A 20,002-nucleotide genomic window follows, 5' to 3' on the forward strand; every position below is an offset into this window, starting at 1 on the left:
CGTAGCAAGGCAACATCTTTTTCCACTAGAAATTGTTTTGGTTTTTTTCACAACCATTTCTATATTAGAATTAAGGAGTTGATGTCCTCGGTGCCTGTAATCTTGGTATTTCTCTCCAAGGTGTTTCAACTGCATAAAGGCAGAAGACCTTCTCTTAAGCCTGACACAGGTGCCCGGCTAAGCCGGGAGATCCCTGCGGACAAACAGGCGCAAGAGATCAGGCGGGGAATGCCCGGAGCGCTCCGCAAGCCTCCGCACCTTCGGGCAGGGCAGTGCGTGCGAGCTCCCTTCGCTCGGCCTTGGGGAGCCGGCACGACGGCTGGGCAGGCGGTCACCTGCGGCAGGCGGAGCCCTGCCGCTCCGCGCTCCCAGGGGCCGTGTGAGGGCCTGGGGCCGTGTGAGGGCCGCTCCGCGCTCCCAGGGGCCGTGTGGGGGCCTGGGGCCGTGTGAGGGCCGCTCCGCGCTCCCAAGGGCCGTGTGGGGGCCTGGGGCCGTGTGAGGGCCGCTCCGCGCTCCCAGGGGCCGTGTGAGGGCCTGGGGCCGTGTGAGGGCCGCTCCGCGCTCCCAGGGGCCGTGTGGGGGCGGCGCGTGCCCGCCGGCCGTGCCCGGTTACCGTTGCCGGGGCCCGGCGGCGGCGGCGATGGTGAAGGAAACGATCCGGGTGTACGCGCGGGTGAAGCCGCTGGGCAGGCGGCAGCAGGCGGGGGTAGGATGGGAGCTATGCCCCGGGGGTGCGCTGGGGATGCCGGGGAGAGCCGAGGGCTTCCTAGGGACCCTCGTTCCCCACTCAGGTGGGGGCAGAGGAGCGGAGCCCATCCCCTTCAAGAGGCTCGGGCGGCTGGCGGGGGCGGAGAGGCTGGTGCGCGGGTGGGTGTGCGGCTGGAAGTTCCTGCTGTCCGAAGTCCTAGGAAGTTCATAAAATCACGAAGTAGAGGAGTTTAGACTGAAACTGTTGGCGGAGTGGCTGAGGAACTTTCTCAGCCGCTATTACAGAAAGGCTCGGCAGGAAAGCTCTTGACACGCGTCCCTGGGTTTGTGCAGTTCAGCAGTGCTCTGAGAAAGGGAGGGGAACGTGTTGCTCCCAGTGTACAGCTGCCCTCCCAAGGGATAATAAAGATAATGAAAGTGTTCCTCAGAAACCGTGCATGTAGGTCTCTTAATTGCCTTCTTGTTTTAAACCAACTCTTTTCGTCGCAGCCTTTTTCTTGTCATAGCCTTTCCTAATGTAGTCTTTCAGAATTTTTGGAGAGGTTTGCAGTGGGGGGCGTGCTTTGATATCTGTGATGTTATAAAAAAACAAAGTGGTTTAGTAAGCAAATTATGTCAAAGAGGCTGCACTTTGGTTTCAAGTGTTATTTGATGTTTACATGGCAACAGAATAATGCTGTTGTGTGCTGGTTTTGTTGTGTAGTAGTTAAGGGAGATCTGCTCGGGTATTCAGTGCAATTTGTAACAAGTTTGTCTCCAGACAATTACATGTGCTAAGCTTAGTTGAGTGTTGTGTTATATCTAAGGGTAATGCAGTTCTGTTGATGACGTTATTCTGTGAATTCGTGTCCATCCTTTATTAGAGTTATTCTGTTGATAATGAGGAACTTCTGCCCAGTCTGGAGATTACTGTGCCACGTGACTTAGCAGATGGGTTCATCAATAATAAACGAGAATGCTACAAGTTCAAGTGAGTAGAAGCCTTATCTTTGTGCCTTCTGCCTTTAGTGACTGACAATGCTATGTGTAGTTATACAGATCTATAGAATCAGGAAAAGTCTAAAATTAAATTATGGTATAGATGGGTTTATTTTTATATAACTCCCATAAAAAGAGGAATACAGGCTCTTCACCAATGGGTCTGATAGCATTGGATAAAATTGTCGTACTATTGTCTGTCCATTGCAAGTCATTATGTATTTCTAAATCTCATCTCAAAGATTCATTTATCAGTTCTTCTATTTTTGTGCTTTGTTTTGTATTTGTCTATGAAGACTGAATCAGAACTGTATGTAATCTTCTGATCTAATGAGTTGTCCTAGACTGGCTAAAGTCTTGATGTAAAACATTCTGTTTAGAAACTGTGTTTCAGACATAGCCAGAGCAACAAAAAATAGAAACTGTTGACAGAAATAAATTCTTGGTTTGAGAGTGTAAGTATTTTTTAGGAACTTAAAATCAGTACAACAACATCTAAGATTTTTATTAATTCAACAGAAAAGTGAGACAACACTTTAAAATTTTGGTGATGAATAAAGCTAGATATATAATCTCTTATGATGAGGTCAAGACTGTCTTTTTCCAATTCAGTTATGCTTCATTTTTTTATGGTAAACAAGAAGTAATTTGTTTCTCTATGCTATTAAAAAAGAGAGCTCCACATAAAAAACTGCAGCTCAGACTGATGTAGTTTTACATCAGTTAAGGTAACCTGCTTGGAAAGAGAGGAACTGCCCTCTCCAAATGGATTCATATGCAACACTACCTTAGTCTGTAGATGCCTAAGCCTGACTTAATGAATGCAGATATTTTTGTTTGACTTTATAATACATTAAAACCTCTGAGATGCATCTTCATAAACCTTATGCCTTATTATCCTTAAGAGAATGCAAGAATAATTGTTTGAGTTACTTGACTGATTAGCAGGATAGAATAAATGCTTACCTGTTTTGTGTATTGCATTTGTCTGTGATACTGCACCCACTGCAAGGTGCTTTTCTACACACCAAGTGTTCCTAAGGCCTTCCTACACACCCTGGGAAGTTCTGTATAAGAATAGAGTTCCAAATAGGGGGGGCAACATAGCAGGGCACCAGCTCTATGGGGGGCTGCTGGAATGTGTGGATGGCTTCCTAACATACAGTTAAGCCAATCACGATATTTGCAAACATGGACAGACTGTTGAGGGATTTAAGCCTGGAGGTAGCTTTGATGCAGTGGCCATGAGATAATCAAATTCAGGATACTGAGAGAAGGGAGTAAGGCAAAAAGCAGGATCACAACCCTGGATTTCTTAAGTGCAGACTTTGGCTTGTTCGTGGATCTGCTTATAAGAATTCTCTGAGACACATTCCTGGAGAGATGACCAGGAAAACTGGCTGATTTTCAAGGATCACTTTCTCCAAGCTCAAGAACAGTCCATCCACATGAACAGAAATGATGCAGAGGCAGCAGGAGAACTGGAACCAATGATCCCTTCCAACCTCAAGAATTCTGATTCTGTAAAATAACTGCAGATATTTTATATAGAAAGTGACAAAACATACTTAATTAAATATCTCATTGTGACCTATAGTAATTGTGTAGCAGAATGAAGATGGCTTGAAAAAATGTGAGCTTGGCTGTACTGGTGGGATGCTGTATTTGGTTATAGTGTAATCTATTTATCCAGGATTCAGTGTGGTGCCAGTTACAAACACTAATTCTCTTGATAGATTTAAAATACGGTTTATTTTTTTCTAAGCCACATCATTTTATCAGAGGATTTTATTGTACAGATGTTGTCAAAGCAGCTCTGTGTACAGCCTATTTATGTACAATAGCACAACAGCAAGCTGTGGTTAAGAGTACAGGGAAAACATTGTACTAAGTTATGTAAGCCTAATGATGTAAACATTGACTATTACAAACACAAACAAAAATGTATGAATCAAGTACTGTTTTAACATTCTAAGCAATTATTATTTGCTTATTATTTTCAGATTTCAGAAAATTTTTGATCAAGAGGCAAAACAAGATGTGATTTTTGACAGCATTGCCAAACCAGTAGCAGAATGGTATGTTGTGATCCTGCATGTAACCAGGGAAAAGCTATTTCTGCTTTTGTTGTATTACTTGAAGGAGAGCTGTCAAGTCTTTGTCTTGTTGTTGTACAAGTGAATTGATGTTCTAATTTACTAAATCCTGACGTGTCTGAATCCAGGAGGTATACAATCCCATGAGAATGTTATGCATACTAAGGTTCCTTTTTTGCCTCTTCAAATATCAATGCTACTGTTGCCTCTTTTGTTGCATAGCAATAGAAATCTATGCTCAATTCCTTTTTTTTTGTCTCTAATATAAACTGACTTCATTGCCTTAGAATAGTATTTTCTATATAGTTTAATGTACAAGTAACCTAATGAAAATTGTATCCCCCCCATATAATTTTAATTAAGCTAGGGACTCTTACTAATATTTGTGGCAATATTCCTAAGTCTTGTCATTACTTTTGTTTTGACATGTAAGGCAGTGCTTTTGGCACTGTTTTTTTTTTTTCCTCCTCCATTTTCATAATAAAACAATGCTCATATCTGACAGTTTGCAGGGGCAAATACTTAAGACTGATGAAAACTTCTGCATTCATTGAGTGGATTGAATGCCACTCTGAAACTGGTGGATTTTTCAATGGAAAATAGATTTTATGCCGTTCTCTCTGCTCAGTTTACTGTCTGTGCTCCTGAAGTTTGTACTGGTGTGGGACAAAATCCCATGCAGGAGGAAGCTGAATTTCTGCGTAGTGTTTGCTTGCTGCTCAAAATCCAGACTGGTAGTGAGTTGGGAAGTATTACTTCAAGTGCCAGCTTCTTTCTCATTCATTGTCTGACCCATCTGTTGGTTTAAGCCATGATTCTGCAAGTTATTCCTCAATCTATTGCACAGTCATGTGTTTAGCGCTGTAGGAAAATAAACAACTTCAGGTGGACACTGAGCCTTTCTCAAGTTGTTACAAGGAAGAAAAATATATCAATCTCTTTATAATTTTATTATTTTTCCCCCACTCCTCCTGTTTTCTTCTCTAAAGTCCCACAAAGTAGAAAGGTAATTGACAGTGAAAATGAAAAGCCAGTGAATTTGAAATTTCATTAGAATAAGCTAAATAGACTAAAAATAATGCTTTTTATTTTCTCATCCAAAAGATATTTCTTTGCTTATCTGAAATTATCACATATAGCTTCACATTACTCATACATTTAATTTTAACTATTTCTGGATTTAATATTGACTGCAGAAAAAAATCTTTATCAAATTTGAGTGTGTTTGGAAAGAGAAGCGTTAAAAGTCTCATTGGTATGTACTATGGACTTGATTTTGATATGCTGAGCTTTTTTTGCGGATAACTAACTAGTAAGAAACTGGCTACTTTTTTCCCTTTGGAGTGTTTTGCTAGAATATGGAAATGTTTTCCAGTTGATGAGTTCACCTATGCAGTGCCCTAATAATCAGGAAGGGGTATTCTTCTCCTTTATTTCAGTGTTAGCTGATTAAAGACTTGTTTTATATATTAATTTGCTCCAGTATATAGGCTTTAGTTTCAGGGTTTAGATGTTTTTAGAGTACCTGAAAGTACTTTAATACTATTGAAATCAATGGTGTTTAGGCAGACAACTATCTCTAAATATCTAAGTCTTGTCTTTAATGCTGAAATTGACTTATAAAACCATTCTTAATGAAATCAAAATTGCCTCTGAGCATTATGAGGTTAAGCTTGTATTCTAAATTATGCTTGTGTTGTTACTGGTAATTTTTACTTGTGCTTTTATAATAGAGTAGACAATAACTGAAGTATGTTCATGTTTTTTTATCCACTCCCTTAATTTTTTACTTCTTCGTAGACAAAAATATAAATTTCAAAATTTATTAAGAGTCATGAAGTTCCTTGGATAATGGAGTCCTGAACTGGGCCTGAAATTTGTTTCACTCTGCGGTTAATGATACCATTTTCTTTTCCATCATGGAAAGAAAAAGAATTGCCCTGTTTCTCTTAGAGACCGCAGTTTTTCACAGTAAAACGTCCTTCATTATTTGTTTCTTTCACAGTCAATATTCTCTTGCATGAAAAAGCTGTTGCAAGTACACGTTTCTGTTGTTGGACTTGCTTTAGTAAGGGAACAGTTTTTGTGTCTGTATTGCCAGTGAAAATAAAGTAGCAGGAAAATATCAATGGAATAGTTCAGTAACATTTTGAGGTTCTTTGTCATGCATTCTTACAGTCCTGAGAAAATTCAGTTAGAGACTTGAATGCTTAGGGAAAAAAACATCTTGGGCATTGTTTAAACTAAAACCAGAAAGGCAATGCTCAGTATTCTAAAATCTTTCTATTTTGTTCTTGAATGGATAGAAAATTGGATGTAACTTTTTCTCCTTTTTTTTTTTTTTTCCTTTTTAAGTAGGTTTTCTTTGATGTTGGGCCACTACTTCTCTTTCTCTAAGTCCAGTTACATTGTCATCTTGCCTGTGGTTTCAGAGGCACCAGACATTAGTTTGTTTAATTTGCTTCTTCAGTCAAAAGTGCCAGCCTCTGCAAACCATTATAAGCATATGACTTGCTTGAACTTTATTAGTTTTTTCTATCCTTGAGTCATCTCTTACATTGTTTCTTTTCCTTCTAATTTTAAATATATATTTTGATAATGTTTTTGTTCAGAGTTTAAGAAGCAGCACTAATTCTGTTACTGAATCAAAACCAGAGTAAATAAATAACAACCTACTTTAAAAGTTTGCTAATGGCTAAGCATTGCTTTAACCTCGCAACTAAACAGGCTACTCTCAAAATGTTTCAAATATTAGTATTATGATTATGTATGCAACCAGAAATTAAGTAGAAAATGTTAACTGTTTTGAATTAGTTGATTTTTCAGTTCTAGTATGAACTGAAAACTCAATCAGTATTTTGGTTTTAGATTTCTTGGGTTTTTTTGTAGAATAACATTTGAAAATATTTTCTCTTCAGTTGTCTCATGCAAATAGGAAGTAGCTTAGCTGTTTATAAACCTAATGTCAATCATCTGTGATCCTTGGAAAAATCTGATGGCCTTGGGAATGATGCTCCTACTTCTGCATGTTCTGGTTTCTTCTAATGTGCTATATTTACCCTAAGAATTAGCATCTGTATTATATAAACTACTTCAGTTTACTCTGAACTGGTTTTGTGTGGGGTTTTTTTCTGCTGTGTATTCTTACAGAAAATGTAGTAAAAACATTTTTATTAACAGTTACTCATTTTATACCTGGATATATTTCTCACACAATGTTGAATGTAGTGGTCTGCCTCACCTGCCTCATAAAGACCAGTAGACTCTTTATAGAGCAAAAGGACACATTGTTTCAGATGTCATCTTGAAAGAAATATAGCCTAAATTTTTCCCTAAACTGAGAAATTAGCAATGCTTGCTGTTCTTTCTCAAAGTGAGTACAGTTATGAGGCAATAAAAAGTGAGACGTGTCATTGATGTTTCTTCTCAAATGACTATTAGCTGCTTTTTTGTTTTAATGTAAATTGTGCAATTTAGAATTGTTCAAGAACGTTGCTTAATTTAAGTTCTTGTTTGACAGCTTTGATTTAGAATATCTTTGTGTCACACTATAGCGTTTATGGTGGAATTCTAAATATATTTAGAGATCTTGGTCAAAACACGAAAATATATTACTTTTCTGTAGGAACACTTCTGAAATTTCTAAGGAAACCTGCCTGCACTAATTTCTCAAAAACAGCTACACACACCTTTGGAAATCAGTTTTGTTTTTTAAAGATGAGTTATTACCAATTTGGATTTGTTCCACAAATCTGGCAAAGATATGAAGAAAAAAAAATCAAACTGAGATACTTTGTTTATTTTAATTAAAAAAAAAACTTTAATCTGAACCTCCAAGTGTTAGAAGATATCTGAAAGCTGAGTCTCTGTGAAGGCAAATTGTCCTGAAAACTTATTTTCTAGATCCTTGAAATTAAGTTCTTCCTTCTTTTTATCTTCAATATAATTTAGAAGGGGTGGAGGGAGCTGGTTTTGCCAGAATTTGGTTAATTTATTTTTTAATATCGGTGAATTGAGGTTTCATGAGTTAAAAGGAAAGAAAATGAGGGACACTGATAAAAAATATTTTTCAGATCTGCATGAACTGAGATGAAGAGGGGGCCAACAGAATCCAAATATCAGAGATACTGGTGTCTTCTGCTTTTTTTATTAGTCATTATTGAATATTTGTTTTGACCACATGTCTTTATGTTACTACTCATTTAAAATGAAGATGGCAGAATTCAAGTAAAAATTATAATATGAAGCCAAAATAAACTAAGAAAATTAAATAAGTTTTTAAGACCAAAGTTGTTTCTTGTTCTCAGGATTTTCTCCTACCTACTTAAAAACACTTGCAGAATTTAGTCTTACTTAATAAGGGGTTTTCCTTGTTTTATTTATTCATATTATAAACTTTGTACAAAACTTTCACTTTGAACTTTTTCATCCTATTAGAATAATTAAGTAAGAAGGGATCTCGGTAGGTCATCTGGACCAATCTTCTGAGGAAAGCAAGTCTGGCTTCTAGGTCACATTTCTCAGGCCCTTGTCCAATAGAGATGCAAAAATGTCCCAAGATGGGAATCCCACAATTCATCTGAGAACCTGTTCCAAGGCTTAACTATTCTCACTGTGAGGAATATTTTCCTTATACCCACTTGGAGTTTCTTCACTTGCCACTTGTGACCCCTGCTTTGTGTTCTACCAGTGTAAACCTCTGGGAGGAGTTTGAGTCCATCTCTAATGATCCATTGCAGAAGGTGGTAATTAGGTACATGTAAGACTTGCTCTTTGCTGGGGTGATAGGAAACAGTTCACTTGGCTTCTTGTGCATGATATGCTGCACCCTGAATTCAGTTGGTTCTGGCAGGCTCATTCCAGTTTCTTTAGTGCATTTTTCATCTGCTGGGGAGCCCAAAAGTGGGGACTCAAGGAAGAAGAGAGTTTCTTTTTTTTTTTTTTTTTTTTTTTTTTTTTTTTTTTTTTTTTTTTTTTTTTTTTTTCTAATTTTGAAGGTAACTTTTCTGTTTGATTTAGCAAAAATGGTGCAGCAGCAGAGGAAGCAGAGTTCTTGGTTGTACTTAGGCAAAAGCCTCCCTAAAGTCTCATTAACAATGAGCACAGAGACAAATGAAAAGTTCTGTGTCCATAAGCTTTAAATAGAACAAATGATCTTCACTGGAAATTAAAACAAAATGTTGTCAGAAAACCCAACCACAATAGAACAACCTCAGTCTGCTTTCAACCTCTGTCTACTGTCACTGGGCTTTTACCACTATTTATATTGTCTCAGATACTCAAGGACAGAGTACTGAATGATATTTTAGACTGTAGTAACTACCCATAAATTGTCTAGCTCTCACTTGAGGAATGTTAGGTGGTTGTAAACATAACATATCTATCAATTTAAGTGGAATTGCTTCCATGAGTTATACTTCTGTATCACACTATATTTAGGAATTAGACAGCTTTCAGGAATGAGACAAGGCAGTGGAGTGACGGGAAATGCCAGCTGATAGCTCTGTAACAGCATTCATTTGAATAGGAGTCTGAACTGAATTTCCAAATTAAAAGTTCCTATCTCACTGTGCATGTTTTGAAATCATCACTAATTATACAAGTAAGTTAGAACATGCAAGTTACTTGATAAGTGAGTGATAAACCTGAGGGGGGAAAAAGCCCACATGGTATTGCTCTCCTTTACATTCATGTAAAAAATTGTCCTATGATTGATAACGGGTAGTTTCTCAAAGTCCAAAGTGCAGAAGGAGGGACCACATGTCATAATTAATTTTTCGTGAAGCCAAAATTGATTTTCTTGAGCAATCATCATTACGTAAGCTTTTATGTAACAACACTTGGGTTATTAATTGGTATTAATGTTTTACTGAAAGTGGAATAAATAAGGAATATTTGCTTCAGCCTTCTGTTTTTCTATTATGTCTCTTTTTCAAAACAAGAGACATATTAAATTAAGAGTTTTCCATGTTAGTTGGGAAAAAGTATTTGTAGCATGTATGTTGGGAGTTTCTAAGGTATTTGATGTACTTTTGATGGAGATAAGTGTAAATCCTGTAGTGTGTTCAAGCATTAACACTAGCAAAAATTTGCTGCATCAAATTTTTCCCCTAAAACTGATTAACCTATTGGAAAGGTGGTCATTGAATTCAATAGGCTGTGGATCATGTTCTTAATACTTTCCAGGTAGAGAATTTTTTCTCAGTTGAGGGAAAGTATCCCTTAGTATTCTGGTTAGAAAAAATAGTAAAAGTATTGAAATTCCTGTCTCAAACACTGTTGTTGGGGGAGATTTTTTGGTAGTCTGTGTCATAGCTGGAGGTAACATTTGAACATTTTTAATTTATCCCATCATGTTGCTGCTATAATGTATGATTAGGTTTATTTAGCAGTGGTATCAAATCCTCCTCCTTAGTCGGCTGTGTGCACAAACCACCTTTTGCTTGGAAAAGGTGTGATTGAAATCCTAGGCAACATAGAGGATGTATTCAATGCTTTCTTTTTGTTTAAACTTGTTACTGTATAGCTCTGTAAGGTAAAGCACAAATGTGTTACTAAAAAACAACACTAAGTTTTCAATGCTTGATCAGAAAAGCAGCATTCAATTCTTTGGGTAAAATGTAAGAACAGATCTAATCCTTTTCTAAATTATAATCATCTTGAAGAGAACATATAATTTGGTGATAAATTATAATGCAGAATAAAAGAATAAAGAATACTTGGGTGTGTAATAAACAATTATTCATACTTTGGCAGTTGCTTGCCTGCAATTTATGCTGTTATTTGCTTTTTTCCCATGCACTCTGTCTTATTCTGTTTTCCACTATGCAAAATCTTTTTGCAGTTTTGTGTTGTTCAATGATTTAACTTTGCTAAGGAGACTTTCTTATTCCATAAATACTTCTTGAGTTCATAATACTTGGCAAACAATCATCATGTTTCTTCAGCAATATTTTGCTTTAAATCAACTTTTCTTACAGTGATCAAAAACCCAAGACTAACGTTTATCATCCCACCCACCTCAAGATGCAGGAGAAGTGTGTAGATGTGGTTACATAGGTGTATACTTCCAACATATCAGACAAACATTATTTTTTTCTTACATTCGGATTTTTAACATGTGAAACTACATATGACTTGACCACACGTATTTTCACTGAAACACAAAAGTAAATATTCAATTTTAAAATGTATATTTACCAGGTGTTGACATAAATATAATTTATGCTACAAAATCTAGAAATCCTGGTAATCTGGTATCATGAATTAAATCTAAAATATTGATATTCTATTTGTTTAGATCTGCCCTCTTTGAATTTGCAACTGACTTTTGGGGGCCTTTCTTGGCAGTCATGAAACATATCTTCCACACATTAGTAATCCAAGAGGACAGCTCAGTATATTAAATGAGATTGAAATTCAACTTTTTTCAGACCTATTGCATGTCCATGTTTTCCTTGAAATGTCATGTTTTCTGTGGAAATCTTAGCAAAATTTGATGTCTTGGCCAGGTTTCTTTGTGATTTCCTTATATGCAGATATTCAGGCCATTGAGATTTGTCCCCATTCAATGGATCTTATTGTCCAGAGGTATGAACTTCAAGTCAGACTTACTGCTCATGCATGTGGCTAATTAAGTTTTCCTTGTCACATTTAAGCTGCTCCATGTTTTCCAGAAACATGGAATATGTGGTTATAAGCAGTACAAGCAAAGCCAAATCAGCATTTTGTTAGAAACTGACTTTTTAATATATATTATTCCTTTCTCATAGAAAGTAAGTCTATCACAAAATGTTACAAATATATGCCTGCATGTTTTAGTGAATAATGAAAATAAGCCCTCTGAATTTTGTAATAGAATGAAACAAATATGCAAATTTAGAGAAGATTTTGAGCATTGTATTTTAAAGTTTTTTTTTCTCTGTAATAGGTGTTTTTGGGTCCAGCTTGGTATTGATAAAAAACCAAGATCCTCCAGTAACTCTGGCAATCATAACTTTGGTAAAATATGCTGGAGACAGATTTTTTTAGCTAAATCTGTCTGGAAGTTGTCCATGAACTTCTGAACAGGATGCTATACAATGTTGTATAAGTGCATGAAAGATCTTTTTTGCAAAGTCTCTCCTTGGATTATGGGTCTTTAATGTGTTTTGTTTGAAGCAGCAAAGAGACTACTTATTCAACAAAATGTTTCCTTCACCATGCCAAAATTCAACATTCAGAGAGAAAAAAAAAAATCTGGGTATTCTGAAAACACCAAGGGTGCATGACTGAAAATACACTTTTAGTGTATGATTTTAATTTATGCATAGTTTTAAGTCCTCATGGTACATGACTACCATCACTATCCATGTGAACCTGAGTAGTTTCAAATACTGAGTTTAACAAAAATTTGGGACTTTTGTTCAGAGACTCAGAGAGCAAAGATGCAGACTTTGTCTGTGGGAACTGACATCTTGCAAAGTAGGTTTTGCTGAAAAGGCAGAAAAAAAAGCTGCTGACTCTCTACCAACCTTTCCCAGCAAAGAATCACTTCCACTACTGTTGGGGACAACTTTAATTTGCAAGTGAGCATCCCTTTGGTGGATGCTGATTAGAAAACATGCTCTTCTCTTTTCTTGTCATAATGGGTGTTGCCAACATTTTTGGTACCTGCTGTAGTTATATTTCAGGATGAAAGAGACAATGTGTATATTATCTGCTCAAGCTACTGACTTCTAGCATTTGAGGAACCCATCAGTTTGCCAAGGGTATTTATACACTATAGTTTGATGTTGTTTTTTTAAACAGCATTTTATGGGTGGCTAACAGCTTATGAAAGTTTTTGAGTTTTTTTATTTTCATGAAGGAATTGTGCATCTTGGGTTGAAAATACTATGTACAAATCTTAAGCTTCCTGAGTATTTAATAGATAGGTATTGCTTTATTGATTAATTTGTTATTGGTCCATCTACATGTAGTTACCCTTTCAGTGTTAAACTCTTTGGAAAAAATGAACTAAAATTAGATTGATGGTTTGGTTGAAGTTTTTTTGCCTTGAAGTACTGAAAAGTGAAAAAGAGCAAAGTATGTCTCCAACAAGTATTTCCTATGGTGATAAGTTGTCCGCAAGGCTCATTGCTAAAACATCCTGTGTGGCCATCAATTCCAAATGAAGTTACTTAAAATAAGTGTGAATAAGACACATCAGACCGGGATTTTTATGACTTAATCCATGTTATCACATATAGACCTTAAAAAAATGACATTGACTAATATTCACACTATTATACTTAGAATGATAGTTATATCTCTTCAGTTTTGAAATATATTCTTTCATAAGTATAGATGTATGCACAAACCCTTAACTTTTGTGTAGTTCATTAGTTTAATTTTCTCTCCATAAGCTGATGTAGTAGAGGCTTTTCATTTTCATTGCGTCGTCCCCTCTACTCTTCAGGAGGCAAGATCATAGTGTACAGCTTTCTTCTGAGCCAAGGAGCTTTGTCAGTCCTGCCTGAACTCCTAGTCCCTTGTCTCTTATTTATGAAAGTGTTTTGCTTCTCAGGCTTAGAAAGGGAACTTGTTCTCCATCCTGTCCTCATGGAGTTGCATGTTGCTCTTAGAAGGCTTTGCCAGCAGTTTCACTGTTATTATTGGTAGTCTTCTCTCCCTGCCGGCTTCCTTAGCACCTCAAACAGGCTGTCCTTAAATTGACTTGGTGGTAGCTGTAATACACTCTGAATGAAAGAATGCATGCTGTAAATATGGCCAGGATGCAGTTATTTGTATATATAATTATACACACACACATATAGATACTTGCACATAAATTTAGAAAAGAAGGCTGACTTTTAGCTAGGAATTTAAAGACCATAACTGAGGAATACAAATTTTCTATGTAATGCAATATTAAGATAACCTATAATTGCATTGGATTAGAAGAATGCATTATTGACATGGATATGTTCACGTTTTATGGGCGGTCAGGGTTTTCTGGAAAACTTTTCAGAGCTGTGCTGATGCACTGCAGAAAATATAAGAATATATATGAATCAAACAGCAAAAATAAAACTCACTGAATTTGCAGCTGTTTTGACCGCATATGGTATGTGATGTTTTATCCTGTGTTTAGATGTGAGGTGATTCTAATCAACAGCTTTTTCCAAAGTGGTTAGAAATCAGAATACCAACATGTTGAGTTAATAGTTTGCAGCCACATATTTATTATTTTTTTCGCACATTGCAAGGCACACCTTTAAAGAAGAGAAGGACTAAGAAAATTTAGCAACTCCAGTTGCCAGCTCTGAAAAGCCAGAGAGCTCTTCTGTAGGAGCTGAAGAGCAACTATACAGCATCAGATCAATGTTCCATCTGGTGCACTATTTTGTCTCTCACAGGGACTAACAGACAATGCTCAGAGGAACAAAATAGAGTAAGCATGTAGAGCTGCCTCCTGCATGTATCCTTTTAGTCTTCAGTTATTTGTAGTTTAGTGACTTCGTAATTTCTCTGTGAAAAGTAGCCCTGAAGAAAAATGTTTTGGTGATTTAGTCCAATCTCTGCTGAAGCCTGTGTGACGTTTTAATGTCCAAAACATGGCATGGCAAAGAGTTGCACAGCTTAACTACAATTTGCTTGAAGAATCATTTCCTCTTAGGTTTGAATCTGCCATGTCTGAACTGCTGTTGATACCCCCTACCTTCTGACAACTCATTACTATTGTCAGCATTCAGATATTGTGACAGTGGGCACTAGAAATTCCTAAGATAGATGAATGAGGTGTTTTATCATAATAATTGTTTTGATTTGTAACATCTGGAATTTAATATCTATATATATTCCATCTTTGTGCATTTTGGGAGCAGATGTTCACTGTAGCTCCTTTCAACATGTTTCTGGTTTTGTCTTTGACATCCTACTCTAATGGAATAAAATAAGCAATTTGGCAACTACTCAGGCCTTTAAATAAACTTTATTAAGTTGGAGAATCATTGCATCTCTTGTGGCGCCAGACCAGCAGCTATCTATATACATGTTTCTTTTCCTCTTATGCAAGTGTTGTTTTCCCTCTTTTTATTTATTAAAATTGTAGCTTATTTATCATTTCTTCTTTAAACAAAATACACAAGAATAATTTTTACTTTTCAATTTGTTGAACAAACTTGGTAGGTCCTTAAGCATAGTAAATCCAATCAAAAATTTAAGACTATTAAGCTTATCTACTGTTTAGTGGAAATACAGTGGAAGTCAGTGATGGCGGTGTGTTGAATTAAAGAAAGATATTTGAACTGGACTTTGATTAGGCACTTCTGCAAACAGAAATAAGAGGTGTGAAAAAGATGAGTCTGAATGTCATTTCATGCTATGTCTTTAGTAGCTATTTTGTCTCTTCTATCAAAGCTTCTTGTACAGTCTTAACAGAAAAGTTTGCTATTAATAATGTGGATTTGTATGTTTTATAGAAGATTTTATCACACTGATTTAAGCACAGGTTCTCCTGCATACCCTTTTCAAAACATAGTCTGGTCATTCAGTATAGTCATAGTCTCAGAATAAAAGCTGGACCCTGGTATAAGAGTATCCTTACATGAGTTTCTAACCATAATATAGTTTTCTCTGTTTGCATTTAATGAGATCCTATGTGAAATATTTCTTGATTCTTCTAGTGTATGAATGGCATAATTCCTGACATCTACAGTCTTTAAAGGGATTAAATATCATCCTTGCAAAAAATCATCTGCCAAACTAAAAAGTATAAAAAGGTAGTGTAAACAGTAATGAGTACGATCAGCTAATAATGTATTAAGTCAAGGCGTTAAGTCAAGAAATCCTTCCATTCTAGATAGTTTAAATTTTATATAATCTAGAATATATATGTTAAAGTGTACTCTTGTATTACCAAAGATAGTTACTATGTAATTTAGAATTACTGTTAATTGTATTTTGGTTCTATACGAAGTTGATCATGGACAATATGTTCTGCCTTAAATGTTAATTATCTTCCTTTTTTTAATTGTGTAGTGTTTTGGCTGGATACAATGGTACTATCTTTGCATATGGTCAGACAGGAAGTGGCAAAACTTTTACCATCACAGGAGGAGCAGAACGTTACAGTGATCGAGGCATCATTCCCAGGACTTTATCTTATATTTTTGATCAATTGCAGAAGGTATGGAACATGATTTTCTGTGTATTTCTAATGTCTGGTTTCAAATATTTAACTATTGCTAATGGTTGTTTTTATAGCAGTGTCAGTGGAAGTCCTAAAACTAATGCTTAACAAAATATCTAACTTGACACAGTACTTACTGTGTGCAAGAATATATTTGTAGCTGTTTTGGCTGCCTGGTTTATTGCAATAGTCTGAAAATTATGGGCATCATTGTGGGGGGCTTTTGTAGTTGTTGCAGCATACCTTCAGATCACATAAGTGGTTCTCCTTGTCTAACACTTATATCAGCTCCACTCTGGTTTTGTATTGCATACATTGCATTTCATTTTGACTTTTTATGTGATGAAATGAGTCAATAAGTGAAAGGATGTGCCAGAATAAGCACACTGATTTTTTGTTAGGTTTATTATGTTTGTGAGAAATTTAATTTTCTTTTAGTGTCTGAAATACTTACATGAGTCAACACAGTCAATTATTCCAGTACTTTTATAATTATAGGAGAAAGTGAAGAGAGGAGTCTGCTGTAATTTATGTTTTGTCTCTTCATTTATTCCACCAGGCCTATGACTCATTAATCTTCACATTTTAGCAAAGCTATTTAATTAAGCCAATTTAAATATGATTTGCCATTAATCATTCCACTGTACATTTATACTCTTTCAGTCGTGTACTTCAGAGTACCAATCTGTTTGCAGAAGGGTATATGGCTCAGTCACATGAACATGCCCTGTCTCAGTTAGGGTTAACGAGAGTGAGTAATTACTTTGGGTCTTTGGAAGCATGGCTTTGGCAGGTAAATGTACACAACATGTGGCAGGTGTACAAAAACTTGCCATTGTGGGAATAGAAATTAAAAAAAACCCACATGATCATATTATCTTAGACCTTCTGCTGCACTCACACAACCTCCATGGAGGACTTTTGTTGTGGAAAGTGGACAGGTTTATCGTGTAATTGCCAACAGCAGTGTTAACACACCACCATTCTTTTCTAATGTTAATTATGCAATTAAAAAATAATAGAATAAGAAATAACTAGTATGTTTGTCAAATGCTCAGCACAGAAATACAAATGTTTCCCATTTTTGACTGGGTTTTGGATCAAAAGCTATACTTAGTTACACTTATAGGGCTATTTCAATTTTCCTGCTTCCAGATATTGTTTCATATAATTATTTTTTTTTCTTAGTGCACTTTAAAGGATCTCTTCTTGGTGTTCTATCTTTCCTCTTGCCTTTCTTTTCATATCTTTTCCCTGTTGCATTTCTTTATACCTACAACTATGGTTTGGAAGGTGCTCAATCTGGAGAAGAATCATTTGCCTTCTAACCCTAAGTAGGATGAAACAGGAGAAAGTGAAATCAGGGACGTGAAATACAACACTTGTTAAGCTGTTACTTGGGCAGACAGCGCAATTTGAAACCAAAGAAACAAAATTGGAGAACTAAATGAGAAGCAAATCAAGCCCTTTGTTTTTAATAACATCTCCTTTTAATTTAGAAATCCTCCTATTTCCATGGCATCCTGTTTGAACTGTTCCTTACTACATTTTTCCATCCATCTGTAGTATATCTTTTAAATTATGTGCTTTGAAATAGTGAATACTGTCATAACCAATTAAAAAAAACATGGGAAATAATTATTAAATGAAAGTGACAAGTTATATCTCAAAGTATTTTGCAAAAAAACCTGCAGCGGATTGAATTATTACATTTCAACTGTGATATGAGTGCTTTCACAGTGGTTTTGACTGCTGAAAAGAAGTGACTGATTTCTTTATTCTTTTACTTCTTTAATTTTGGAAATCATAGACCACTATTTTGAGGTTTATGTTGTTTGGATTTGGCTTTGGAGCAGGGGAAAATTGTCGGCAAAACTCAGTTGTGTTAAATTATTTTTTGGCAATGTAATTTACCAAAAGAATTGTGATTGCAGAGAACAGCTGACATCATATACAGTGCTCTAATGTTATGATGAAGAGAATGAAAGCAGTATGTCAGTGATGTTTCTAAATGAAGTAAATCTTATTTTTGTTGCTCTTTTTACTTTTGCTTTGTTTTTTTTTCTTTAAACACAGTCTTTCTCTCCATAATATGAACATTTACCTTTTTATAAAAACTTTCTTTTTTTAGTGCAGAAGTGAAAAATGTTGTGTTACATAGTTCTGTAAGCAGGTCACGTCTTCTAAATATATACAAACTTTTTTAAGTGTACAGAATCAATTAAAAATCCCAGACTAAACTGATGGTAATGGTGGTTTTTGTGGGGGATTTTTGTTTTAGTGAATGTTGTGTGTGTCTCTGTTTTGGTTGGGAGATTTTATGGGTTTGGTTTTTTTTTCTCCTTTCTTCTTCCTGAGTCCTTATGCATATGATAACACAAACCATGAAAGTATCAGAAACTGAACGTGTGCACCATACCCATGAAAAGTGAGAAAGTGACCTAGAAGCCATAGAAATAAATTTGTCTTTTACTCTACCTCTGTCTTGTGTTTATAACACTATTTTTTTTTATTATCCAGGATAGCAGTAAAGTGTACACAACTCATGTTTCCTACTTGGAAATCTACAATGAATGTGGTTATGATCTGCTGGACCCAAGACATGAGGCCTCCAAAATGGAAGATTTGCCGTAAGTAATAAATACAGAAAATCATCAAAACCAAGAGGAATCATTTTCATATACCCTATTACATTGTTTAGGGACTTTTTGAAGTTGTGCTACTGATCTCAGTGTTAATTTAATCAGAATACTTTGTGTAAACAATTTTGTCAACAGTGCCTAAATATTCTGTTATTTTGTGTGTATGGAGGGTAGGGAGTAACCAAAGGTGAAAGGATTACGAATGTTTGCTGCTATTACGCAGAAGAGATCTCTTGCAGCCACTGACAAGGAGAAGGTGCGCTTTTTTTTCTCATGGCAGCTTGTCTCTTTGTATGGCATGTATGACTGTGTGTGGCAGAGACATGTAACAGGTGGTATTTCCTTACAGCAGTAATGAGAATCTTCCTGCTTCTATTTGGACCTTTTCCTTCAAGGTTAATTATTTTTCTAGAATATGCAATTATGAAATAAGGTAAGTTACAGCTAGAAAATAGACCACAAGTAGCTCCAAAGAATAGTATATTTCCTTCAGAAAAGATGGTTGTTATAATAGTAATCATTGATCAGATGCTAGCACCTAATGATTGGAGAAGAGTAGTAAGCAAAAGTTTGTAGATTATGAATGCTCCAGCTGATGAAGTTAAAGATTTCTAATGTATAGGAAATCCAAATCCTAGTCTCCAATTCTGAAATAATAGTTTATAGTCTGTGTTATTTTTAAATAGCTAAGCAAACACTAAATGGGTGTAAGTGAGTTGTTTACCTGGATTTGCAAGTGCCCTGAAATAATGCTGGGCACCATGAATTTTATCACTCAACATGATAGTAACAGACACTTGTAAATAGCAGTGAAATCACTGCTGATACAAGAGCAGGAAACATGCTGAAAATTTTCAATGGGACAATAAAAGAAAATCAATAGAATTTTATTTTGAAATAACTCATTATGTTATTAACAAATTATTAAACCATTTTATTCATTAAAAAAAATCTTGCAACACAATATTTTATGGTATTTGAATGGAGCTTTATTTTTCCATGCAGTGTGGGGTATCTAGGATATGTAGGTACAAAATAATTTTCAAGATTGATCTTTATGAAAGAATCTAGTCTAGAGATTAGGAAGGCAGCAGACAAATGCAAAGTGTGGGACTGGGCTGTGAATTGGTCTAATTGTTTCAGTTTCTTTATCTTAAAAATGGAAGTAGAATTTATTGCTTTATGACACATCAGTGCTATGAAAACTGTGTGTCATAATCAGTGTCTTTCATGATGAAGTTTAGGATTCTAATTTATTATCTGCTTCCTGTGGCATTCAGACAAAAAATTTAGTCAGAGGCTAGTTTGGATAATATAATTTAGTTCTGTGTCCACTTTTACATGGACAAAAAATAGTAAATAGTGTGTCACACGTTTTTCTACTTATTAGATTTAATGCTATCAAGTTATTCAAGTTTATTGCA

General features: G+C 35.9%; 1 protein-coding gene across 1 annotated transcript in view; it reads left to right on the forward strand.

Moving 5' to 3' along the window:
- The first annotated feature begins 463 nt into the window (after positions 1-463).
- KIF6 (kinesin family member 6) overlaps positions 464-20,002 on the forward strand; it is a 155,524-nt gene continuing 135,985 nt past the window's right edge. The window contains exons 1-5 of the mRNA XM_059841246.1: positions 464-706; positions 1,572-1,678; positions 3,690-3,764; positions 15,786-15,933; positions 18,457-18,566. Coding sequence (XP_059697229.1) covers positions 641-706; positions 1,572-1,678; positions 3,690-3,764; positions 15,786-15,933; positions 18,457-18,566 — 506 coding nt within the window. The 5' untranslated portion in view covers positions 464-640. The remainder of the gene's footprint in view (positions 707-1,571; positions 1,679-3,689; positions 3,765-15,785; positions 15,934-18,456; positions 18,567-20,002) is intronic.

The sequence above is a fragment of the Haemorhous mexicanus genome, chromosome 3 (genome assembly GCF_027477595.1).
Source record: "Haemorhous mexicanus isolate bHaeMex1 chromosome 3, bHaeMex1.pri, whole genome shotgun sequence".
Taxonomy (NCBI): Eukaryota; Metazoa; Chordata; class Aves; order Passeriformes; family Fringillidae; genus Haemorhous; species Haemorhous mexicanus.